Raw genomic sequence first — 26,261 nt, forward strand, 5'->3', positions numbered from 1 at the left:
GCAACCCTGGGTGGTCCAGATGGATGGAGTAGTGGATGGTTGGTGGATGGCCACCATGTCGCAACAAGGCTGCGACATCAGCAAGGAGGTGGAGAAATCATGTTTTGGGCCGGAATCATGGGGAAACAGCTGGTGGGGCCCTTTAAGGTTCCTGAAGATGTGAAAATGACCTCTGTAAAGTAAATAGCGTTTCTTGCTGACAACTTTCTTCCATGGTCTAAAAGCAGAAACGTGCCTTCAGGAGCAAAATCATCTTCATGCATGACAATGCCCCATCTTATGCTGCAAATAATACCTCTGAGACATTGGCTGCTATGGGCATAAAAGGAGATAAACTCATGGTGTGGCCACTATCTTCCCCTGACCTCAGCCCTATAGAAAACCTTTGGAGTATCATCCAGCACAAGATCTATGAGGGTGGGAGGCAGCTCACATCAAAACAGCAGCTCTGGGAAGCTATTCTGACTTCATGCAAAGATGTACAAGCAGAAACTCTCCAAAAACTCAAAAGTGCAATAATTGTGAAGGTGATATCAAAGAAGGGTTCCTATGTTAACATGCAACTTGGCCTGTTGGGATGTTCTGGAGTTAAATAGCTTTTTTGTTCAGTTAATGTGACCTCCTAATGCTGCAAATTCCACAAATGAGCATTTTAAGTTCTTTAAAACATATCAAATGTTTAGAAATTCTACTGTGCCTAATAATTTGGAACAGTGCATTTTGAGTTTGTATTCATTTTGGAGATTACACTGTTATCATTGGGAGGCTTTTTCAATAAAATTCAATGTATACTCTAACGGGTGATGACTTTTATTACACTGACTGTCATTTGCACCGACCATTTAGGAAAATCCGAGAAAAATGTCATCTGCATAATAATTTGGAACATAGTGTAGTGTAGTGTTGAGTAGTGTTGAGCATTTCGATACCGCAAGTATCGGGTATCGGCCGATATTTGCGGTATCGGAATTCCGATACCGAGTTCCGATACTTTCAGTATATCAGATACTGGAATCGGAAGTTCCCATAATTCTAAGAGCCCAAATTCAGCCAATGAGGAATGATTAGAAGAGTGGGCACATCCTGTTCTGCATGGTAGGCATGTAACTACTGGCATGGCTGTGATTGGCTGCTGAAATGATGTCATGATGCACTATAAAAGTCACCGCCGCCATTTTGGGCTCACTCTGCTGTGAATTCAGTTAGGGACAGGACGCTGTGTTCTGACTGAGGGCTAGTTTAGAGATAGCGATTTGCTTCATTGTGCTTTACCCAGGCTAATTTAGCAACCGCTGTGTGAGAACCTTGCTTTTGCCTTGCAGCGCTGTTTACAGCTGTCTGTAAGGTCTCTGTGTGTGTGAGTGCAGCTCACTCTGTAGTCTGTTCGCAGCCACCGCTGGTTGTAGTCAGCTCAGGATGCGTCACTGACTCATACTGTTCAATCCATTGTCCTTTTTTGCAATTAGTGCAGCCTACTGCACATTTTTTCAAATTTATCCTATTAGTGGCTTTCCATCCGTATCCTGCTAGATTGTGGAAAAACACTATATAGGATTACATAGAGGAGCTTGTTTTTGCCTTGCAGCACCGTTTATGGCTGTCTGCACGGTCTGTGTGTGAGTGCTGCTCACTCTGTAGTCTGCTCTGCTGCCACAGCTGGTTGTAGTCAGCTCAGGGTGCGTCACTGCCTCATACCGTTCCATTGTCCATTTCTCAATTAATGCAGCCTGCTGCCCATTTTTTCAAATTTATCTTATTAGTGGCTTTCCCTCTGTATCCTGCTAGATTGTGGAAAAACACTATATAGGATTACATAGAGGAGCTTGTTTTGGCCTTGCAGCGCCGTTCACGGCTGTCTGCACGGTCTGTGTGTGAGTACCGCTCGCTCTGTAGTCTGTTCTACCGCCACAGCCAGTTGTAGTCAACTCAGGGTGCGTCACTACCTCATACCGTTCTATTGTCCGTTTCTCAGTTAGTGCAGCCTGCTGCACATTTTTTCAAATTTATCCTATTAGTGGCTTTCCCTCCGTATCCTGCTAGATTGTGGAAAATTACTGTATAGGATTACATGGAGGAGCTTGTTTTGGCCTTGCAGCGCCGTTAACGGCTGTCTGCACGGTCTGTGTGTGAGTGCAGCTCGCTCTGTAATCTGTTCTGCAAAAAATAAAAATAATAATAAAGTTCACCAAACACACCACTTTACAGTTGTGTAGGCCACACTAGCTCATATAAAAGTCTAGTCCACACTTTAGAAAATTAGTGTTTCTTATACCTGTTAGGAGCAGTTCAGGAATAAGCACACTAAGCCCTTAGTACTTTTCTGCCTATCTTTATCAGTCTACCAAGATGAAGAAGGCAGGGAGTAAGGCACGTGAGCGTGGAGCAGGGAGAGGACGTGGGGATTCTGTGCTTGCTGCAGGCACCAGTGACTCATCATCACCCAGTTTCAGCAGGGAACAGTCCTTCAAGCGCAGCTTTGTAGGAGATCGCCGTACCCCGCTGCTGCGGGAAGAACAAATTGAAGCCATTGTCGGATGGATGGCAGCTAACGCATCGACTTCAATTAGTGCCACATCCTCTCAGGCACAGAGCACTGGAGAGCACCCATCTGTCTCTTCACCACCTGCCATATTGCCCAGGCAGTCAGAGAGCCCAGGACAGGAGCCAGCTCTACTTCTGTTCTCTGAATCTCTTGGCTTGGAAAGAGGGGGCCAGCCAAGCAGCATTGGAGAAATGGAAGAAGAGGCAGTATGCAGTGATGCCGAACAGATTTGTCTCTCTGATTCTGAAGAGACGGGTGGGCCAGTGCCTCCGATCAGCACACCTCAGTACGCATCTGATGATGAGACTCAGGTGCATACTGTGCTGCCGAGACTACCCAGGAGAAATAGTTGGTGGAAGAGGGTAGTGTAGATGATGAGGTCCTTGACCCATCATGGCGTGAGGTACAGGAAGGTGGTGGGAGCAGCTCTGAGGAAGAGATTCCCCGAACGGCCCAAAGAGGGAGGGGGAAGACTGCGGTGCCTGTAGCCTCCACTTTGGCACCCATTCGGAGCATGGCTCTTCCAAAAGCCAAAACGGGCTCTCCCAAGACTTGCAGTGCCTGGTCCTTTTTTGACACAGTTGCAGATGACATTTGCTTAGTCAAATGCAAGGTGTGTCATCAGAAAGTCAAAAGAGGGAAAAGTGTCAGCAACCTCAATACCACAAATATGTGGAAACATGTGCGGACCAAGCACGCGGTGGAGTTACAAAAACACACCTACAGGGGCACCTACCACCTCTTCAGCTCGTGTTGTTGCCCCTTCCTCCAGCTCACACACAGTTGGTTCGGCTTCCTCACAGGATCACCATGGAAGAACCTCTGGCAATGTTGTCCAGAGACCGAGTGTAATTCCACCCACATCACCACGTTCCCAGTCATCCTCACACTCCCAGCCCACTCTACAGCCATCGGTAGCACAGGCATGGGAGAAAAGGCGGACATTCTCGGCAAACCACCCCCGAGCATAGGCTCTGAATGCTGGCATTGCAAAACTACTGTCCCTTGAAATGCTGTCATTCAGGCTGGTGAAGACTGACATCTTCCGTAACTTGATGGCATTGGCAGTCCCACAATACAATGTGCCCAGCCGCTTTTATTTCAGCAGGCAAGCCGTCCCTGCCCTGCAAAAGCATGTGGAGGGACACATAAAACACACGCTACTGACCGCAGTCAGTCACCATGGACAGGGGCGATACCTTTCCCTCACTGCCCATTGGGTTAATGTTGTGGAGCCGGGTACAGATCGTGCGAGTGGCGCAGGACGTGTTCTGCCAACTCCAAGGATTGCAGGAATCCAGTCTGTACACATTGCCTCCTCCTCATACTCCAGTTCCTCAGAATCAGTGCTGCAGGAGCCATCACGGTCTACCTCCACCTTGACCCGTGAACGCTTACCTGTTACGACCGATATGAGCACAGCCGTGGCCAAACGTCAACAGGCCGTACTGAAATTAATTTCTTTGGGGAATCGAAGCCACAAATCGCAGGAGCTCTGGAATGCCATCAAGCAGGAGAGCGACGTGTGGTTTGTGCCAGCGAATCTCCAGCCAGGCATGGTAGTGTATGACAATGGCCGAAATCTGGTGGCAGCTCTGGCCCTAAGCAACTTCACTCATATGCCATGTCTGGCACATGTGCTCAACTTGGTCGTGCAGAGTTTTTTGAGGGACTATCCGGATCTTGATGCACTGCTGCACAAGGTCCGCCTAGAGTGCGCTCACTTGCGGCGTTCCAGCATGGCAAGATAGTGCATTGCAGCTCTGCAGCGCCGATTCCGCCTTCCGGAACATCGCATCATAAGTGACCTACCCACCAGGTGGAATTCCACGTTACATATGTTGGAGCGGTTGTGTGAGCAGCAGCAAGCAGTAATGGAGTACCAGCTGCATTAGGCGCAAAGAACTGCGCGCCATTCAGGCTTCACAACCACTGAGTGGGCCACTATGAAGGATGTCTGCCAGGTTTTGCGTGCCTTTGATGATTCCACGCGGATGGCGAGTGCAGATGATACTCTAGTCAGCATGACTGTCCCCCTTATCTGCCTGCTTGAATGAACACTGCAAGCACTAAGGGATGATGTTGTGGAAGAGGTGGAGGATGAGGAGTAACCAATTCCATCTGCTTCTGGACAGCCAGCGCAACGTGGTTCCTCACAAAGGCCTAGGCAGGGGACACTTTGTGAGGAGGATGAGGAGGAGTCAATGGAGGAGGAAGACATCGGTCCAGAGGAGGGAGTTACACAATTCTCAAGTAGTCAGTGTATAGAGCGAGGGTGGGGTGATGCAGAGCAGGCAGAGATCACGCCTCAAGCAGGGAACAGCGTTTCTTAGCCATTTGGCAGTCTGCAGCACATGTTTGATTTCATGCTGCAGTGCCTGAGAAACGACCGCCGCATCGCCTACATTCTCAACACGGCTGATTATTGGGTGTACACCCTCCTAGATCCGCGCTACCGGGACAACTTACAAACCCTCATAACACCATTGAACCGGGAGCGTAAAATGCGGGAGTTCCAAGACACACTGGTGCATTCCATCATCTTCTCCAGTCCAACCGAGAGCAGTGCTGCTAGTGCTTTACAAAGCAGCTCATTGCGTCGAGGCAGTGGAGGAAGGTCAGCACAAACAGAGAGCAGAAGCAGTGCCTCAGCACCAGGCAAGACCAGTATGGCCCAACTGTGGAAAACTTTTGTGTACCAGCCACAAACGTCTACACCATCGCAGACGGCTCCAGTCAGCAGGAGGCAACGTTTCCGTCAGATGGTGACCGACTACATGGCTTGCCCTCTCAGTGTACTCCCACACCGCTCTTCCCCCTTCAAGTTTTGGGTCTCTAAGCTGGATACATGGCCAGAGCTTAGCCAGTATGCATTGGAGGTGCTGGCTTGCCCTGCTGCTAGTGTATTATCGGAACGTGTCTTTAGTGCCGCAGGTGGTGTACTAACAGACCGTCGCATGCGACTATCCGATAATGTTGACCGACTTAATTTTCTTAAAATGAACAAGGCCTGGATCTCGCAGGAATTTGCAACTCCTCTTCCAGATTAAAAAATTGGTTGGCTACAGTATCCAGGTCTCATGTTGCGTTCTTGTTTCTACCACCTGAACTGTAATCTCTGGGCTCAAACACCGCCAGTTGCTGCTCAGAAGTGCCGTCTGCACAGTCAAAACACATGACCCAGTGTTATTGGGTTTCAGTAACATCAGCTGATCCCCAGCTGTGTATCCGGCAATGTGTCCTGCTACCTCCACGCTGACACTACATCTGAAATTTAAGGCAACCTGTCCCCCCCAGGCGTTTGTTACTGAAAGAGCCACCTTGTGCAGCAGTAATGCTGCACAAGGAAAAGGTGGCTTTTTTAGTTATGTTCCTTGCACACGCTGAACTTAACACTTATAAAATGTGTCCCCTCATACCGTGAAAACGGCCCCGAGGTGGAACTTTCCATCCTAATGAGACGCAACGCAGCCGTCATTCTTACCCCCTTGGCGCCAGGCGCCGCCTCCTCAACGTTGTTTGAATCTGTCCCGTAGCCTGCGCTGTTATGTTCAACCTTGGCCATGCACAGTTAGCGCTGCCCATCTTCTGACATCATTTGGTGTCAGGCGGACTGTGCCTGTGCGGCCGCGCTGCCCGAGATCCCGCCTCACAGTGTCTTCTGATTTAATCACACTGCGGGCCTGGGATTCATGGGCATGCGCAGTGGATATCTTCGCCTCTCACTCACCTCCTTCCGGCTTATTCAGGCTGTGCGGCGTCAGCTGATCCCTAATCACGGCATCCTGGTCGTGGCATGCTATTAGGGATCAGCTGACGTCGCACAGTCTGAAGAAGGCGGAGGGAGATGAGTGAGAGCCTGAGGTGAAGATATGCACTGCGCATGCACATGAATCTCGGGCTGCGTGGCCGCACAGGTGCAGTACGCCTGACACCAAATGTTGTCAGAAAACAGGCAGCGCTAACTGCGCATGGCCAAGGTTTAAAATAACAGCGCAGGCTCTGGGACAGATTCAAACAACTCTGAGGAAGTGGCGCCCTGCGCTAAGGGGTTGGAAATGACGGCTGTGCTGCGTGTCATTACGAAGGAAAGTCCCACCTCCGGGACGGTTTCACGGTATCAGGGGACACATATTAGAAGTGTTCAGTTTTGCGTTTGCAAGGAGCATAATTGAAAGAGCCACCTTTTCCTTTTGCAGCATTACTGCTACACAAGGTGGCTCTTTCAGTTACCAACGCCTGGGGGGTTAAAGGTTCCCTTTCCACTTGCTACAATTAGGCCTCGGCCTACACTCTGCTTCTCCTGCTTTCCCTGGGCTTCAACTCCGCCAGTTGTTGCCCGGAAGTGCTGTCTGCACAGAGAAAAACACTCGCTCCTGTGTTAGTGGGGTTCAGTAACGCCAGCTGCTCCCCTGCTGTGTGTGCGGCAAAAAATAAAGTCTGCTCCTCCTGCTTTCCCTGGGCTTCAACACCGCCAGTTGTTGCCCGGAAGTGCTGTCTGCACAGAGGAAAACACTTGCTCCTGTGTTAGTGGGGTTCAGTAACGCCAGCTGCTCCCTTGCTGTGTGTGCGGCAAAAAATAAAGTTTGCTCCTCCTGCTTTCCCTGGGCTTCAACACCGCCAGTTGTTGCCCGGAAGTGCTGTCTGCACAGAGGAAAACACTTGCTTCTGTGTTAGTGGGGTTCAGTAACGCCAGCTGCTCCCTTGCTGTGTGTGCGGCAAAAAATAAAGTCTGCTCCTCCTGCTTTCCCTGGGCTTCAACACCGCCAGTTGTTGCCCGGAAGTGCTGTCTGCTCAGTCAACACTTGCTGCCGTGTTATTGGGGTTCAGTAATGCCAGCTGCTCCCCTGCTGTGTATCCGGCAATATGTCCTGCGACCGCCACGCTGACACTACAACTGAAATTAAAGGGAACTTGTCCCCACCCCCCAGACGTTTGTATCTGAAAGAGCCACCTTGTGCAGCAGTAATGCTGCACAAGGAAAAGGTGGCTCTCTTAGTTATGCTCCTTGCACACGCTGAACTTAACACTTATAAAATGTGTCCCCTCACACCGTGAAAATGGCCCGGAGGTGGAACTTTCCTTCCTAATGAGACACAACGCAGCCGTCATTCCTACCCCCTTGGCGCCAGGTGCCGCCTTCTCAGTGTTGTTTGAATCTGTCCCGTAGCCTGTGCTGTTATGTTCAACCTTGGCCATGCGCAGTTAGCGCTGCCCATCTTCTGACATCATTTGGTGTCAGGCGGACTGTGCCTGTGCGGCCACGCTGCCCGAGATCCCGCCTCGCAGTGTCTTCGGATTTAATCACACTGCGGGCCTGGGATTCATGGGCATGCGCAGTGCATATCTTCACCTCAGGCTCTCACTCATCTCCCTCCACCTTCTTTAGACTGTGTGCCATCAGCTGATCCCTAATAGCATGCCACAGCCGTGACGCCGCACAGTCTGAAGAAGCCGGAAGGAGCTGAGTGAGAGGCGAAGATATGCATTGCGCATGCCCATGAATCCCAGGCCCGCAGTGTGATTAAATCAGAAGTGCAGTGCATATCTTCGCCTCTCACTCATCTCCTTCCGCCTTCTTCTGACTGTGCCGTGTCACGGCCATGGCATGCAATTTGGGATCAGCTGGCACGGCTTAGTCTAAAGAAGGCGGAAGGAGATGAGTGAAAGGCGAAGATATGTGCTGCGGATGCCCCTGAATCCCAGGCCTGCAGTGTGAATAAATCAGAAGACACGGCGGGGCGGGATCTCTGGCAGGGCTGTCGCACAGGCTCAGCCAGCCTGACAACAAATGATGTCTGAAGACGGGCTGCGCTAACTCTGCATTGCCAAGGGATAACATAACAGTGCAGGCTCCGGGACAGATTCAAACAATGCTGAGGAGGCGGCGCACGGCACCAAGGGAGTGTGAATGACAGCTGTGCTGCATCTCATTAAGAAGGAAAGTCCCGCCTCCGGGACGGTTTCAGAGTATGAGGGGACACATTTTATAAGTGTTAACTTCAGCGTGTACAAGGAGCATAATGAAAAGAGGTACCTTTTCCTTTTGCAGCATTAGTGCCGCAGAAGGAGGCTCTTTAAGTTACAAACACCTTTGGGGGTTAAAGGTTCCCTTTCAACTGGCTCCAATTAGGCCTCAGCCTATACTCTGCTTCTCCTGGATTCCCTGGGCTCCAACACCGCCAGTTGCTGCTCAGAAGTGTCTTTGTCACGGGTAGTCCCTCCTGCCCATCCTGGTTCCAGTACCGTCAGCTGGTTCCGGGCAGAGCCTTTAGCTTAGGTGCCTCCTTCTGGGTATCCGAGTTCCACCAATGTCAGGTGGTCCTTGGTAGTGCTTTCTGGCACGGGTACCTCCTGCTTAGTAACCGGGTTCCAGTACCATCAGCTGGTGTTCGGTAGTTCCATTGGCTCTTGTACCTTCTGTTACCGTTCCTGGCTCCAGTACCGTCGGCTGGTTCTCGGCAGTGTGTTTTGCACGGGTACTCCCTCCTGCCCAGTTTGGTTACAGCTCGCCAGCTGTTTCCGGGTAGTGTCAAGGTCACTTTGCCTCCAATACGTTGTCCTGTCGGGTTAGCTGACTCTATGGTGCCTGCAGTTTAGGTGCTTCCTATGTGGGCTGCGGGATCGGGCAATGAAGGCTGGTTCCGTAGTGCCAATAGGACAAGCTCCACCTGTAGGACCGGGTTTTCGGTAACTCCAGCCGGCTCGCAGCCTTGCAATTTTTTTTTCATGTGGACCTTCTGCTATCTGTCTGAGTTCCAGCACCATTAGCTGGTTCTTTGGAAGTCAATCTTGAATAGGTCCCCCTGGGTTCCAGTACTGTCAGCTGGTTCCAGGCAGAGTCTTTGGCTTAGGTGCCTCCTTCTCGGTATCCGAGTTTCACCAACGTCTGGTGGTCCTTGGTAGTGCTTTCTGGCATGGGTACCTCCTGCTTAGTAACCAGGTTCTAGTACCATCAGCTGGTCCTCAGTAGATCCATTGGCTCTTGTACCTTCGGCTACCCATCCTGGTTCCAGTACAGTCAGCTGGTTCCAGGCAGAGGCTTTGGCTTATGTGCCTCCTTCTCGGTATCCAAGTTCCACCAACGTCTGGTGGTCCTTGGTAGTGCTTTCTGGCATGGGTACCTCCTGCTTAGTAACTGGTTTCCAGTACCATCAGCTGGTCCTTGGTAGTTCCATTGGCTCTTGTACCTTCGGCTACCCATCCGGGCCAAAATCTCACCTGAGCATGTATGCGACTAGTTTCTCCTTACAGGAGGCATCTGATCTTGTCATCGCCAACAAAGGGTTTTGGACAGAGTATTAAATGCATTTCAGGAAGTGTGTTCAATACTTTTTCCCTGTGTCATTTCTCATTATTACACATAACTTAATTCATGGACATTTATGGTTTGACTTTTTTGCCAGGGTGGCTTCGGATAGGTTGTTACCGACATCTGGGGAGCATTTCATGTCAATAGCATCTTTAGAAATATTTTTACTTGTAAACAATTTTCTATGTTTAATGCTTATTCCACCAGCTGTATGTATATGTGTGTGTCTGTATGTACAGTGCCTTGCGAAACTATTCGGCCCTGTGGAACTTATCAACCTTTTCCCACTGTAAGATTGCGCTTAACACATGTCTTGGGGGACACTCGCTTGGCACAGGATTCAAACACACGGGCACATTTTTCACTTAAACACAGTCTATATGGTTTATTATGGCATCATAAACCGTGTTATGCACAGTTAATTACACTTCATTATTATTATTTGTTTATATAGCACCATTAATTCCATGGTGCTGTACATGTGAAAAGGGGTTACATGCCGGGTTATAGATATCGTTAACAGTAAACAAATTTACAGTGACAGACTGGTACAGAGGGGAGAGGACCCTGTCCTTGCGGACTTACATTCTTCAGGATAGTGGGGAAGAGACAGGAGGTTAGTGTGCTGCAGCACTGGTGGTGGTGAGGCGGCTGCTCGGGTGGTTGTGGCAGCAGCTCGGGTGGTCGTGGCGGCAGCTTGGGTGGTCGGTGACATGGCGGCAGCTCGGGTGGTCGGTGACGTGGCAGCAGCTTGGGTGGTCGGTGACGTGGCGGTAGCTCAGGTGGTCGGTGACGTGGTGGCAGCTCGGGTGGTCGGTGACATGGCGGCAGCTTGGGTGGTCGGTGACGTGGCGGCAGCTCGGCCGGTTGGTGAGGTGGCAGAATGGTTATTGCAGCCTGTAGGCTTTCCTGAAGAGATGGGTTTTCAGGTTCCGTCTGAAGGATTCGAGGGTGGTGGATAATCGGACGTTTTGAGGCATGGAATTCCAGAGGATGGGGGATATTCAGGGGAAATCTTGGAGGCGGTTGTGTGAGGAACGAATAAGTGTGGGAGAGAGAAGGAGGTCTTGGGAGGATCGAAGATTACGTGAGGGAAGATAGTGGGAGATTTGTTCAGAGATATAGGGAGGGGACAGGTTGTGGATGGCTTTGTAGATCAGGGTTAGTAGTTTGAACTGGATTCGTTGGGGAATTGGGAGCCAGTAAAGAGATTTGCAGAGGGGGGAAGCAGGGGAGTAGCGAGGAGAGAGGTGGATTAGCCGAGCAGCAGAGTTGAGGACAGACTGGAGTGGTGCAAGGGAGTTAGCGGGGAGGCCACAGAGGAGGGTGTTGCAGTAATCGAGGCGGGAGATGATGAGGGCATGCACAAGAGTTTTAGTAGATTGCTGGCTGAGGAAGGGACGGATTCTGGCAATATTTTTGAGTTGGAGGCGACAGGAGGTGGCAAGGGTTTGGACGTGCGATTTGAACGACAGGGCAGAATCGAGAGTTACCCTGAGGCAGCGGAATTCAGGTGCGAGAGAGAGCGTGATGCCGTTTACTATAATAGATAGCTCAGGAAGGGGGGATACGAGAGATGGGAGATAGATGAGTTCGGTTTTGTCTACATTGAGTTTTAGAAAGCGAGAGTTGAAGAAGGAGGATATGTCTGACAGACACTCCGGGATTCTGGACAGTAGAGAGGCGACACCTGAGACAGAGAGGTAGATCTGAGTGTCGTCTGCATATAGGTGGTACTGGACGCCATGGAACTTTGAGTTGTCCTACGCCAAGGGTATAGATGGAAAAAAAGTAGAGCCCCGAGGACAGAGCCTTGAGGGACTCCCAACAGAGAGGGGACGGGGTGAGGAGGTAGTGTGTGAGTGGGAAACGCTAAATGTGCGGTCGGAAAGGTATGAGGCAATCGAGGACAGGGCAAGGCCTTTGATGCCGAGGGAAGAAAGAATCTGTAGCAGTAGGAGGTGGTCGACTGTGTCGAAAGCAGAGGACAGATCGAGAAGGAGGAGGATGGAGAACTGTCTGTTAGCTTTGGCTGTAAGTCATTAGTAATTTTGGTCAGAGCAGTTTCGGTGGAGTGGTGGGGGCGGAAGCCAGATTGGAGGTTGTCAAGGAGAGAGTTAGATGAGAGATGGGAGGAAAGTTGACCATGGACATGCTGCTCAAGTAGTTTGGAAGCAAACGGGAGCAGTGATATGAGGCGATAGCTGGGCATAGCAGTTGGGTCAAGGTTAGCTTTTTTGAGGATGGGTGTGATGGTGGCATGTTTGAAGGCAGAGGGGAAAGTACCAGAAGATAGCGATAGGTTGAAGAGATGGGTTAGGGCTGGAATGAGCGTGTTAGTGAGGTTGGGGAGCAAGTGGGAAGGGATGGGACAAGTGCACAGGTGGTGAGGTGTGATTTGGAAAGGAGGCGAGTAAGTTCTTCAGTGATGTTGGAGAGGGAAGTTATTGGGGAAGGGCAGAGGTCTGGTATATGGAGTGGTTGGGGTGGTGGAAAAGTAAAGGTTTACCTTGTTTGGTCAATCTTGTTTTTGAAGTAGGTGGAGAGAGGTAAATGTGCTGAACAGTTGTTTTGGGTTGTAGGATAGTGAAGATACAAGGTTAGTGAAATAGGTCTGTTTAGCAGAAGTGAGGGCTAGTTTGAAGGCAAGTGTGGCTTGTTTGAAAGTGGTGAAGTTGTCTGGCAGGCGTGTTTTTTTCCAACGCCGCTCAGCGACCCTGGATGCTTGTCGGAGTTTTTTGGTGAGGTTGTTATGCCAGGGTTGCCTATTGATTTGTCACACTTTGCCATGCATGAGAGGGGCGACTGAGTCTATGGCTGATGTGAGGGTGGAGTTATAGAAAGCGGTGGCGCTATCCGTGTCGTGGAGTGAAAATATGGAGGACAGGGGTAGAAGAGAGTCTGAAAGTCTGTGAACGTCTAGGTGTGCAAGGTTTCTCCGAGGATGTGGTACTGGCTGGATGTGGGGGGCAGGTGAGGAGGACAAGGAAGAGAAGGTGAGTAGATGGTGGTCAGATAAGGGGAAGGGAGAGGTTGTGAGATTAGATAAGGAACAGAGGCGGGTGAAGATGAGGTCTAGAGTATGTCCCTCTGTATGGGTGGCTGTGGAGGACCACTGAGGTAAGGGCCAGGAGCTTGGAGGCTGCTGGTTGGTGGGTGTTAGTAGGGATATTAAAGTCACCCATTATGATGGTGGGGATGTCAGCAGAGAAAGTGAAGAAGCCAGATGGAAAATTGGTCAATGAAGGCAGTGGCTGAACCCGGTGGTCGGTATATGACAGCCATTTGGAGATTAGAGGGAGAGTAGATACGGACAGAGTGAACCTCAAAAGAAGGGAGGGTGGGGGTTGGATAGGGTTGAAGTAGCAGTTTATAGAAAAAAGAAAATCCACTCCTCCGCCAGGTCTGTTGCCAGAGCGAGGAGTGTGGGTAAAGTGGAGGCCACCGTAACTCTGTGCAGCAGGGGAGGCCGTGTCAGGGGGCGTCAGCCAGGTCTCAGTGAGGGCCAGGAAGGAAAGGTTGCGGGAAGTAAAGAGATTGTGGATCACGTGGAGCTTGTTGCAGACAGAGCGGGCATTCCAAAGTGCCCCAGAGAGAGGAAGCAGGGGGGTGGGAGTCAGCTGCACTGGTTTTAAGTGAAAGGGATTGCGATAGTTTCTCATAGTGTGAGAAGGATAGGAACACAATGGAACACAATAGGCACCAACCGTTGGCATTAAGTTGCAGCTTTATCTTAGACACTTCATATTTCGGCTTTATCTTATGGACACTAAGCATGCTGGACCTCTCACTCCATCCAGTTACCATGGGTGTCCATACGTCGAACAGTTCATCAATGTCCCTTGTCTTATAGCGCACATGACATTGTGTCGCGGCCTCTAAACACGCTGAACCTCACTTCGTTCTGTTACCGTGGGAGACCACACAGTTCACAGACTATCACAAGCACTAACAGTCAGTGGTACATTATGGGAGCTCCTGCTCCACCTGCTGACTCCTCGTCAGTCCTCTCTCCTGGGGAAACTGCCTTACGGGGTTCACCAACTTGCCTGGCTGGCACACATCAGTCAGTCCAGAGCCATCGAATGACGGTAGCTTCCCCAACACAGACCATCCAGGTCCACAGTCTCTCAGGTGCTCCAGGAAGACTCCACTCACAGGAGCTTCCAACACAGACTGTCCAGGACCATAGTCTAACTACGCTATTCAGGACGTCCATCCCACATGGGACCGTCCAACACACTGGCATGTGCTCTTCAGGATTCCTACTCCCAGGAGATCCAACACAGGTTGTGCTCTTCAGGAAGCCTACTCCCAGGACTTTCAACACAGGTTACTCAGTGCGCTATTCAGGACATCTGTCCCACATGGGACCATCGAACACACAGGCATGTGACCTGTCCTGGTGCTATTCAAGACATCTGTCCAACACCCCAGGCCACCAGGTCCAAAGCCCCTCCAAGTGCTCTTCAGGGAGACTACACTCCCAACACAAAGGCTCTCCAGGACCTTCCAGCATAGACCATTCAGGTCCACACTCAGTGACCATACAGGAAACGTGACCCACACCCTGGTCACATTATACACCTGTAACCACAACCCCTAGATGGGAGTGTGTGTATGGCTAGTTTGACCCGCCCATCTCTCATAACTAGCCTAGTAAGTCTCCCTTCACAACTATACCAAACACTTGTGGGACTACTGGTCCCAGAACAACAACATTACATCAGACTTACCACGCTGACTCCCTCTGCGACACATATCGGCCACTTACAATTCTGCCAGTCAATGTTTCACCACCATTATAACAACAGATACACCTCCATGCATATCCCGAGGAGCACACACAGCACCCCCTAGCTGCCACAGGGGTCACTGAATCACACCACATACAGTGGGGCAAAAAAGTATTTAATCAGCAATAGTGCAAGTTCCACCACTTAAAAAGATGAGAGGCGTCTGTAATTTACATCATAGGTAGACCTCAACTATGGGAGACAAACTGAGAAAAAAAATCCAGAAAATCACATTGTCTGTTTTTTTTAACATTTTATTTGCATATTATGGTGGAAAATAAGTATTTGGCCAGAAACAAAATTTCATCTCAATACTTTGTAATATATCCTTTGTTGGCAATGACAGAGGTCAAACGTTTTCTGTACGTCTTCACAAGGTTGCCACACACTGTTGTTGGTATGTTGGCCCATTCCTCCATGCAGATCTCCTCTAGAGCAGTGATGTTTTTGGCTTTTCGCTTGGCAACACGGACTTTCAACTCCCTCCAAAGGTTTTCTATAGGGTTGAGATCTGGAGACTGGCTAGGCCACTCCAGGACCTTGAAATGCTTCTTACGAAGCCACTCCTTCGTTGCCCTGGCGGTGTGCTTTGGATCATTGTCATGTTGAAAGACCCAGCCACGTTTCATCTTCAATGCCCTTGCTGATGGAAGGAGGTTTGCACTCAAAATGTCACGATACATGGCCCCATTCATTCTTTCATGTACCCGGATCAGTCGTCCTGGCCCCTTTGCAGAGAAACAGCCCCAAAGCATGATGTTTCCACCACCATGCTTTACAGTAGGTATGGTGTTTGATGGATGCAACTCAGTATTCTTTTTCCTCCAAACACGACAAGTTGTGTTTCTACCAAACAGTTCCAGTTTGGTTTCATCAGACCATAGGACATTCTCCCAAAACTCCTCTGGATCATCCAAATGCTCTCTAGCAAACTTCAGAGGGGCCCGGACATGTACTGGCTTAAGCAGTGGGACACGTCTGGCACTGCAGGATCTGAGTCCATGGTGGCGTAGTGTGTTACTTATGGTAGGCCTTGTTACATTGGTCCCAGCTCTCTGCAGTTCATTCACTAGGTCCCCCCGCATGGTTCTGGGATATTTGCTCACCGTTCTTGTGATCATTCTGACCCCACGGGGTGGGATTTTGCGTGGAGCCCCAGATCGAGGGAGATTATCAGTGGTCTTGTATGTCTTCCATTATCTAATTATTGCTCCCACTGTTGATTTCTTCACTCCAAGCTGGTTGGCTATTGCAGATTCAGTCTTCCCAGCCTGGTGCAGGGCTACAATTTTGTTTCTGGTGTCCTTTGACAGCTCTTTGGTCTTCACCATAGTGGAGTTTGGAGTCAGACTGTTTGAGGGTGTGCACAGGTGTCTTTTTATACTGATAACAAGTTTAAACAGGTGCCATTACTACAGGTAATGAGTGGAGGAAAGAGGAGTCTCTTAAAGAAGAAGTTACAGGTCTGTAAGAGCCAGAAATCTTGATTGTTTGTTTCTGACCAAATACTTATTTTCCACCATAATATGCAAATAAAATGTTAAAAAAACAGATTTTTGGATTTTTTTTTCTCAGTTTGTCTCCCATAGTTGAGGTCTACCTATGATGTAAATTACAGACGCCTCTCATCTTTTTAAGTGGTGGAACTTGCACTATTGCTGACTGACTAAATACTTTTTTGCCCCACTGTATCATGCTTCAAACATAAAGATACCAAATGTAAATTTTTGGTGAAGAATCAACAACAAGTGGAACACAATTGTGAAGTTGAACCACATTTATTGGTTATTTTAAATTTTTGTGGGAAATCAAAAACTGAAACGTGGGGAGTGCAATATTAAAGTGCTGCGGAATATGTTGGCGCTATATAAATAAAATTATTATTATTACCGTATATACTCGAGTATAAGCCGAGATTTTCAGCCCAAATTTTTGGGCTGAAAGTGCCCCCCTCGGCTTATACTCGAGTCACGGTAGCGGTGGGGTCGGCAGGTGAGGGGCTGAGGGCGCTGAGGCATACTTACCTAGTCCCAGCGATCCTCGCGCTGTCCCTGCCGTCCCACGGGCTTCCGCGCTGCAGCTTCTTCCTCTCTTCAGCGGTCACGTGGGACCGCTCATTAGAGATATGAATAAGCGGCTCCACCTCCCATAGGGGCGGAGCCGCGTATTCATTTCTCTGTCAGCGGTGCCGGTGACCGCTGATAGAGAAAGAAGCTGCAGCGCGGAAGACAGGAGGGGACAGCGCGAGGATCGCCAGGACTAGGTGAGTATGTTATATTCACCTGTCCTCGTTCCAGCCGCCGATCCATCTTCCCGGCGTCTATCTGCGCTCTGACTGTTCAGGTCAGAGGGCGCGATGACGCACTAGTGTGCGCGGCGCCCTCTGCCTGATCAGTCAGTGCAGACAGACGCCGGGACCAGACGCTGGGAGCTGCAAGTAGCGAGGTGAGTATGGCTTTTTTTTTTTTTTATTGCAGCAGCAGCGGCCATCGCACAGATTAATGTGGAGCATCTATGGGCCACTGTGAACATAGCAGAGCATATATGGGGCAGAGCTATGGGCCACTATGAACAGTGCAGAGCACTGTATTGGGGCATCTATGGGGCCACTATGAACACTGCAGAGCACTGTATTGGGGCATCTATGGGGCCACTATGAACACTGCAGAGCACTGTATTGGGGCATCTATGGGGCATCTATGGGGCCAGTATAAACACTGCAGAGCACTGTATTGGGGCATCTATGGGGCCAATATAAACAGTGCAGAGCACTGTATTGGGGCATCTATGGGGCCAATATAAACAGTGCAGAGCACTGTATTGGGGCATCTATGGGGCCACTATAAACACTGCAGAGCACTGTATTGGGGCATCTATGGGGCCAGTATAAACACTGCAGAGCACTGTATTGGGGCATCTATGGGGCCAATATAAACAGTGCAGAGCACTGTATTGGGGCATCTATGGGGCCAATATAAACAGTGCAGAGCACTGTATTGGGGCATCTATGGGGCCACTATAAACACTGCAGAGCACTGTATTGGGGCATCTATGGGGCCAGTATAAACACTGCAGAGCACTGTATTGGGGCATCTATGGGGCCAGTATAAACACTGCAGAGCACTGTATTGGGGCATCTATGGGGCCAGTATAAACACTGCATTTCCACCCTAGGCTTATACTCGAGTCAATAAGTTTTCCCAGTTTTTTGTGGCAAAATTAGGGGGGTTGGCTTATACTCGGGTCGGCTTATACTCGAGTATATACGGTATTATTCGGCCCCTTTAACTTAATACTTTGTTGTGCCTCCTTTTGCTGCGATAACAGTTGCAAGTCGCTTGGGGTATGTCTCTATCAGTTTTGTACATCGAGAGACTGAAATTCTTGCCCATTCTTCCTTGGCAAACAGCTAGAGCTCAGTGAGGTTTGATGGAGATCGTTTGTGAACAGCAGTTTTCAACTCTTTCCACAGATTCTTGATTGAATTGAGGTCTCGACTTTGACTTGGCCATTCTAACACCTGGATACGTTTATTTGTGAACCATTCCATTGTATACTTTGCTTTATGTTTGGGATCATTGTCTTGTTGGAAGACAAATCTCCGTCCCAGTCTCTGGTCTTTTGCAGACTCCCAACAGGTTTTCTTCAATAATGGTCCTATATTTGGCTCCATCCATCTTCCCATCAATTTTTAACCATCTTCCCTGTCCCTGCTAAAGAAAAGTAGGCCCAAACCATGATGCTGCCACCCCCGTGTATGACAGTGGGGATGGTGCTTTCAGAGTGATGAGCTGTGTTGCCTTTACACCCAACATATCATTTGGCATTGTTGCCAAAAAGTTCAATTTTGGTTTCATCTGACCAGAGCACCTTCTTACACATGTTTGGTGTGTCTCTCAGGTGGCTTGTTGCAAACTTTAAAACACACTTTTTATGGATATCTTTGAGAAATGGCTTTTTTTTGCCACTCTTCCATAAAGGCCAGATTTGTGCAGTGTACGACTGATTGATGTCCTATGGACAGACTGTCCCACCTCAGCTGTAGATCTCTGCAGTTCATGCAGAGTGATCATGGGCCTCTTGGCTGCTTCTCTGATCAGTCTTCTCCTTGTTTGAGATGAAAGTTTCGAAGGATGGTCGGGTCTTGTTAGATTTGCAGTGGTATGATACTCCTTCCATTTCAATATGATCGCTTGCACAGTGCTCCTTGGGATGTTTAAAGTTTTGGAAATCATTTTGTATCCAAATCCAGCTTTAAACTTCTCCACAACAGTATCACGGACCTGCCTGTTGTGTTCTTTGGTCTTCATGATGCTATCTGTGTTTCAAACAGCCCTGAGACTGACCAGAGCAGGTGCATTTATACGGAGACTTGATTACACACAGGTGGATTATATTTATCATCATTAGGCATTTAGGAGAACATTGGATTATTCAGAGATCCACAATGAACTTCTGGAGTGAGTTTGCTGCACTGATAGTAAAGGGGCTGAATAATATTGCACGCCCCACTTTTCAGTTTTTTACTTTCCACAAAAATTTAAAGTAACCAATAAATTTCATTCAACTTCACAATTGTGTTCCACTTGTTGTTGATTCTTCACCAAAAATTTACATTTGGTATCTTTGTTTTAAGCATGATATGTGGGAAAAGGTTGAAAAGTTCCAGGGGGCCGAATACTTTCGCAAGGCACTGTACATACAGACACAGACACACACACACACACACACATATACATACAGCAAGGCACTGTATGTATGTGTGTATATATATATATGTGTGTATGTATATATATATACTATATATTAGTCATTTTTCTAAGGATCTCGGGCCCATTGATAGTCTTTCATAGTAGTAGACAATCCCTTTATTGTTTTGTGAACAAATTAGTCCCCTTTAATGTTCTGTGGACAAGTGACTCTTTAAATAACACAAGTCCAGTTATTTAATATGTAAATTAAATACTTTTTTTTACATAAAGTTAACCTTCATGTTGGTGGAAGGGGTGCAATATGAAGGTAAGGAGGGGGGGGGAGGGTGACTTGAGAATCTTGCAAGCTTTTATCAGTTTCAGGAAAAAAAATCCATTTGACTGTAATTAATTATTAAAAACGACGCATGCGGCGGCATCCGCATACAGCGGCATGGCCTGCGTACCCAATGTTAAAGATAGGGTGCGCACGCCGCATGCAGCCGTAGGCAGAGCTGAACGAAGAAGCGCGGCAGTGGGTGGGTCTTCACGGAGGAAGTCCGCAGCAAGGCTAAACGCTAGTGTGAAACTAGCCTAAGATAGTCCAAAAATATTAAGCTTTGATATTTATGAGTCTTTTGGGTTTATTAAAAACATAGTTGTTGATCAATAATAAAAATAATCCTCCTAAATGCAACTTGCCTAATAATTCTGCACACAGTGTATAAAGAGCTAAAATATGGAGGACTACATAGCATCAGGATTATTAGTCGTCTCTGCTGTTAAAACTGTGATTTTATCAAAACTACAGTAAGTAGCCCAATAAGTCGCACAGTGCTGGAAACAGGATCTGTGTCTTTACATTACGATACTCTCAGATTAGGTTGAGCAAACCTGATGAAAAATATGTAATCTTTTATAAGCATTGTAAACCTGTCCACTTTGACAACAAGTGACCATTCGGTACTTTATACTGTAAGGCTTTATATGTCGGTTGTAGCCCAATATGTACTGTAGTCTTTTTTTCACCTGTACAGAAATTGTTCTACACTGCCATGTAAACCAGAACATAGCTTTTGTTTTTCAAATCGAATTGCATTTACTTAAAATTTCTTTTGTTTCAGGATTTTCCTTGTTGATTTAGATGTTAATATTGTTCCTTGAAGTATTTCTTTCCGGCTTGAAAGATGAAGATCAAGACTTCATCAATTGTACTGACTCTTTTTGCAAGCTTTCTAAAGAAAATGACATTTCATTTCAGTACTGGGTGCAGTTACAGGTCTATGTTATATGTTTTGGAATATTTTTTTATATTATGTATTTAACATTTCTTTATTTTAAATAATTGGGAAACTAAAAAGTATTTTTCTAAGCTACCATAAAAATGTAACATTCTCTGAGGACTCTTTCGTAAAGTTATTAGGTGCCCTTCTCTTACATTCCTCCGCTGCAGCTACCCCAAACCTTTTTTTTCTTTGTTTCCCATCAACGTGGTCACAGCATTTCTGGCTAATACTGGAGCAGTGGTGTCTCAGTGCACCGTGTAGACAGGGCTGTATCAGTGCCACAGCCTATTGGAATATGAAGAAGGGGCCTGTGATTTAGCAGACCAGCAGCAGAAGCATTCAAGAGGAGGCAGCAAAGCAATTTTGCTAAATATTCCCTAGATAATGTTTTTGTTTTTTTCAATATCAAAAAGTTGCTCTAAGTTTTGTAAAAGCTCTTTCTAGTTTCTTGTATTTTTTTTCTTTTGGTTTTGATTGTTTTTTTCTTTGTCCACTTTTGAAATTTGTATTCTAAAGGCTTTCTTTATATTGTTAAGTACATTGCTTAATAAAGAAATGACTAAAATAATCACTCGCGTCATTTCTTTAAATATCATCTTTGACTCAGCTAGTTTATCAGTTGCATAAAACGTTTCTACTTCTGAGCCACAAATGAAAGGGATTGATGCTATAATTATTGCTTTACTTAATCTTTCATACAATCTAATTCATTATTCATCAAACTAGGTAAAAAAGATCCGACATAACTTGCCGACAAAAATCTTCACTTAATTGTAGGTAGATTGAGTTGAGTAGTACTTTTGCAAAATGTTTACAATACACATAGCTGATATATAGATACAATACATGAACATAAATGTTAGGACTACTGGTTTGTGTCTACGTGTTCAGACTGAATTTGACTTTTCAACACAAGCATCGGAATATTTATATAGAGTACTGTGCAAAAGTTTTAGGCTGGTATGGAATAAATTTTGTAAAGTAAGAATGCTTGCAAAAATAAGTGTTACAAGTTTATTTTTCAGTTTATAAAATGGAAAGTAAATGAACAAAGGAGAAATCTATATCAAATAAATATTTGGTGTGACCACTATGCCTTCTGTGAGACAGTGAGGGGAATTATTTCTGAGGGCCGTCATGTATCCCCTAGAATGTGATTAGAAGCATATTGAACACGCTTGAGTGCATTGTAATCACAGCTATAGCTGTGGTTGCACTGCAAAATAAAAGTTAGTATGGACTTGGTCAAGTTATTTAACCAGATCAGATTTAGGAAAACCTGACATGGGCTTTTATTTTTTGGAGAGGCCTATACAATGGGTAGTTAGAAGGGTTTCTCCCTCCACTCCGGGATTTTGGGAGTGTCTAACGTCCACGATTACCATTTAAACTTTCAGTTTAGCTTTGGGTGTGTCAGTGTGTTCTTTGCAAGTATCTGAACAGGGAGCTCTATGCAGTACAGGTCTGTGTGAAGACTGAATACAGGCCAGAGAAAGCAACGCAACTGACGTACCCATGAGTGATACAGCAGTGCAGTCGCCCACAGCAACAACAGGTTTGGTATGGACTGTATTGGATGACCAGGCTGCGATCCAGAGGATAACGTTTGCCTTTACTTTTGTTCCTCATTACCGCATTGCGTGAACACCGCTGCATTACACTTCAAAACCGTATCAATTCTTCTAGGTACATTTACACCTGTTTTTCAAGGAAATCAGCCAGCAGTTTAGTCCAAACATCTTGGAGAACTAACCACAGATCCTCTCTGAATGTGTAGGTTTCTGCAAATCCTTCATTCTGTCTCTTCATGTAATTCCAATAGACTCAATGATGTTGAGTGATCAGAGCGCTATGGGGGCCATACCATCAAACTTACTTTTTTTTCTTTATCCTGAAGATAGTTTATAACATTATCTTTATATCTGAGATAGTTGCCTGCTGCAAAATATATTTAGAGTCAGTTGGATGATTCTTTGATGGTGTTGCATGAAAGATAAGTATCTGCTTGTATTTCTCAGCTTTAAGAAACCATATCAAATCCCTAATTCCATTTATTGATATGAAGCCACAAACTTGCTAGTAAGCTCCACCACGCCCTCATCAGGAGGGCGTTAAACTAGAAGAAGAGGGGACGGGAAGAAAAACATTAGACTTGAACAAAGAAGATCCAGGAAAACATACTCAGAAGGGAGGTAAGAACATTTCTAAAACAATCCACAGCGAGGAGATTGGAACAAAACAAAATCCTCTAAACTGCATGCTCGCAAACGCCAGAAGCCTGACAAACAAGATGGAAGAACTAGAAGCAGAAATATCTACAGGTAACTTTGACATAGTGGGAATAACCGAGACATGGTTAGATGAAAGCTATGACTGGGCAGTTAACTTACAGGGTTACAGTCTGTTTAGAAAGGATCGTAAAAATCGGAGAGGAGGAGGGGATTGTCTCTATGTAAAGTCTTGTCTAAAGTCCACTTTAAGGGAGGATATTAGCGAAGGAAATGAGGATGTCGAGTCCATATGGGTCGAAATTCATGGAGGGAAAATGGTAACAAAATTCTCATTGGGGTCTGTTACAAACCCCCAAATATAACAGAAACCATGGAAAGTCTACTTCTAAAGCAGATAGATGAAGCTGCAACCCATAATGAGGTCCTGGTTATGGGGGACTTTACCCGGATATTAACTGGGAAACAGAAACCTGTGAAACCCATAAAGGCAACAGGTTTCTGCTAATAACCAAGAAAAATTATCTTTCACAATTGGTGCAGAATCCAACCAGAGGAGCAGCACTTTTAGACCTAATACTATCTAATAGACCTGACAGAATAACAAATCTGCAGGTGGTCGGGCATCTAGGAAATAGCGACCACAATATTGTACAGTTTCACCTGTCTTTCACTAGGGGGACTTGTCAGGGAGTCACAAAAACACTGAACTTTAGGAAGGCAAAGTTTGACCAGCTTAGAGATGCCCTTAATCTGGTAGACTGGGACAATATCCTCAGAAATAAGAATACAGATAATAAATGGGAAATGTTTAAGAACATCCTAAATAGGCAGTGTAAGCGGTTTATACCTTGGAATAAAAGGACTAGAAATAGGAAAAACCCAATGTGGCTAAACAAAGAAGTAAGACAGGCAATTAACAGTAAAAAGAAAGCATTTGCACTACTAAAGCAGGATGGCACCATTGAAGCTCTAAAAAACTATAGGGAGAAAAATACTTTATCTAAAAAACTAATTAAAGCTGCCAAAAAGGAAACAGAGAAGCACATTGCTAAGGAGAGTAAAACTAATCCCAAACTGTTCTTCAACTATATCAATAGTAAAAGAATAAAAACTGAAAATGTAGGCCCCTTAAAAAATAGTGAGGAAAGAATGGTTGTAGATGACGAGGAAAAAGCTAACATATTAAACACCTTCTTCTCCACGGTATTCACGGTGGAAAATTAAATGTTAGGTGAAATCCCAAGAAACAATGAAAACCCTATATTAAGGGTCACCAATCTAACCCAAGAAGAGGTGCGAAACCGGCTAAATAAGATTAAAATAGATAAATCTCCGGGTCCGGATGGCATACACCCACGAGTACTAAGAGAACTAAGTAATGTAATAGATAAACCATTATTTCTTATTTTTAGGGACTCTATAGCGACAGGGTCTGTTCCGCAGGATTGGCGCATAGCAAATGTGGTGCCAATATTCAAAAAGGGCTCTAAAAGTGAACCTGGAAATTATAGGCCAGTAAGTCTAACCTCTATTGTTGGTAAAATATTTGAAGGGTTTCTGAGGGATGTTATTCTGGATTATCTCAATGAGAATAACTGTTTAACTCCATATCAGCATGGGTTTATGAGAAATCGCTCCTGTTAAACCAATCTAATCAGTTTTTATGAAGAGGTAAGCTATAGGCTGGACCACGGTGAGTCATTGGACGTGGTATATCTCGATTTTTCCAAAGCGTTTGATACCGTGCCGCACAAGAGGTTGGTACACAAAATGAGAATGCTTGGTCTGGGGGAAATTGTGTGTAAATGGGTTAGTAACTGGCTTAGTGATAGAAAGCAGAGGGTGGTTATAAATGGTATAGTCTCTAACTGGGTCGCTGTGACCAGTGGGGTACCGCAGGGGTCAGTATTGGGACCTGTTCTCTTCAACATATTCATTAATGATCTGGTAGAAGGTTTACACAGTAAAATATCGATATTTGCAGATGATACAAAACTATGCAAAGCAGTTAATACAAGAGAAGATTGTATTCTGCTACAGATGGATCTGGATAAGTTGGAAACTTGGGCTGAAAGGTGGCAGATGAGGTTTAACAATGATAAATGTAAGGTTATACACATGGGAAGAAGGAATCAATGTCACCATTACACACTGAATGGGAAACCACTGGGTAAATCTGACAGGGAGAAGGACTTGGGGATCCTAGTTAATGATAAACTTACCTGGAGCAGCCAGTGCCAGGCAGCAGCTGCCAAGGCAAACAGGATCATGGGGTGCATTAAAAGAGGTCTGGATACACATGATGAGAGCATTATACTGCCTCTGTACAAATCCCTAGTTAGACCGCACATGGAGTACTGTGTCCAGTTTTGGGCACCGGTGCTCAGGAAGGATATAATGGAACTAGAGAGAGTACAAAGGAGGGCAACAAAATTAATAAAGGGGATGGGAGAACTACAATACCCAGATAGATTAGCGAAATTAGGATTATTTAGTCTAGAAAAAAGACTAAAGCATCCAACACCGCGGAGACACCATCAAGTGTTTCTCAACGCAGTGATCCAGAACACTGCCCCCAAATATGCAAATGCAAGTAGAGGAGCTGCGGAGACACCATCACGTGTTTCTCAACGCAGGCAGTGAATAGCCAGGCCTTTCACCGGGAAGGAACAACCAAGGGAAGGGCAGCATCCAATAAAGGAAAACATCCAATAAAGGAAAACCACCTATGCCAAGCATGGTATCCATCCACAGACAGCTGTTTCGGGGTTTTTTGCCCCTCATCAGTGTGGAGTAGGAAACTGGCTATCAGGAGCAGTGCCTAGTAGAAAGTCTATAAAGGCACGGATGATTGACCTCGTGGAGACAGGGGGCAGTGTTCTGGATCACTGCGTTGAGAAACACTTGATGGTGTCTCCGCGGTGTTGGATGCTTTGGTCTCCACGAGGTCAATCATCCGTGCCTTTATAGACTTTCTACTAGGCACTGCTCCTGATAGGAAGGTTCCTACTCCACACTGATGAGGGGCAAAAAACCCCGAAACAGCTGTCTGTGGATGGATACCATGCTTGGCATAGGTGGTTTTCCTTTATTGGATGTTTTCCTTTATTGGATGCTGCCGTTCCCTTGGTTGTTCCTTCCCGGTGAAAGGCCTGGCTATTCACTGCCTGCGTTGAGAAACACGTGATGGTGTCTCCGCAGCTCCTCTACTTGCATTTGCATATTTGGGGGCAGTGTTCTGGATCACTGCGTTGAGAAACACGTGATGGTGTCTCCGCGGTGTTGGATGCTTTGGTCTCCACGAGGTCAATCATCCGTGCCTTTATAGACTTTCTACTAGGCACTGCTCCTGATAGCCAGTTTCCTACTCCACACTGATGAGGGGCAAAAAACCCCGAAACAG

The 26,261-nt window shown here is 46.7% G+C and overlaps 1 protein-coding gene across 2 annotated transcripts in view; it reads left to right on the forward strand.

Moving 5' to 3' along the window:
- FBXO15 (F-box protein 15) overlaps nucleotides 1-21,195 on the forward strand; it is a 183,738-nt gene extending 162,543 nt beyond the window's left edge. For both annotated transcript variants that reach the window (XM_069730974.1, XM_069730973.1), the window contains exon 12: nucleotides 20,466-21,195. In XM_069730974.1, the coding sequence (XP_069587075.1) occupies nucleotides 20,466-20,480 (15 nt within the window). In that variant the 3' untranslated portion in view covers nucleotides 20,481-21,195. The remainder of the gene's footprint in view (nucleotides 1-20,465) is intronic.
- Nucleotides 21,196-26,261: the final 5,066 nt, after the last annotated feature.

Source organism: Ranitomeya imitator, chromosome 6 (assembly GCF_032444005.1).
Source record: "Ranitomeya imitator isolate aRanImi1 chromosome 6, aRanImi1.pri, whole genome shotgun sequence".
Classification (NCBI taxonomy): domain Eukaryota; kingdom Metazoa; phylum Chordata; class Amphibia; order Anura; family Dendrobatidae; genus Ranitomeya; species Ranitomeya imitator.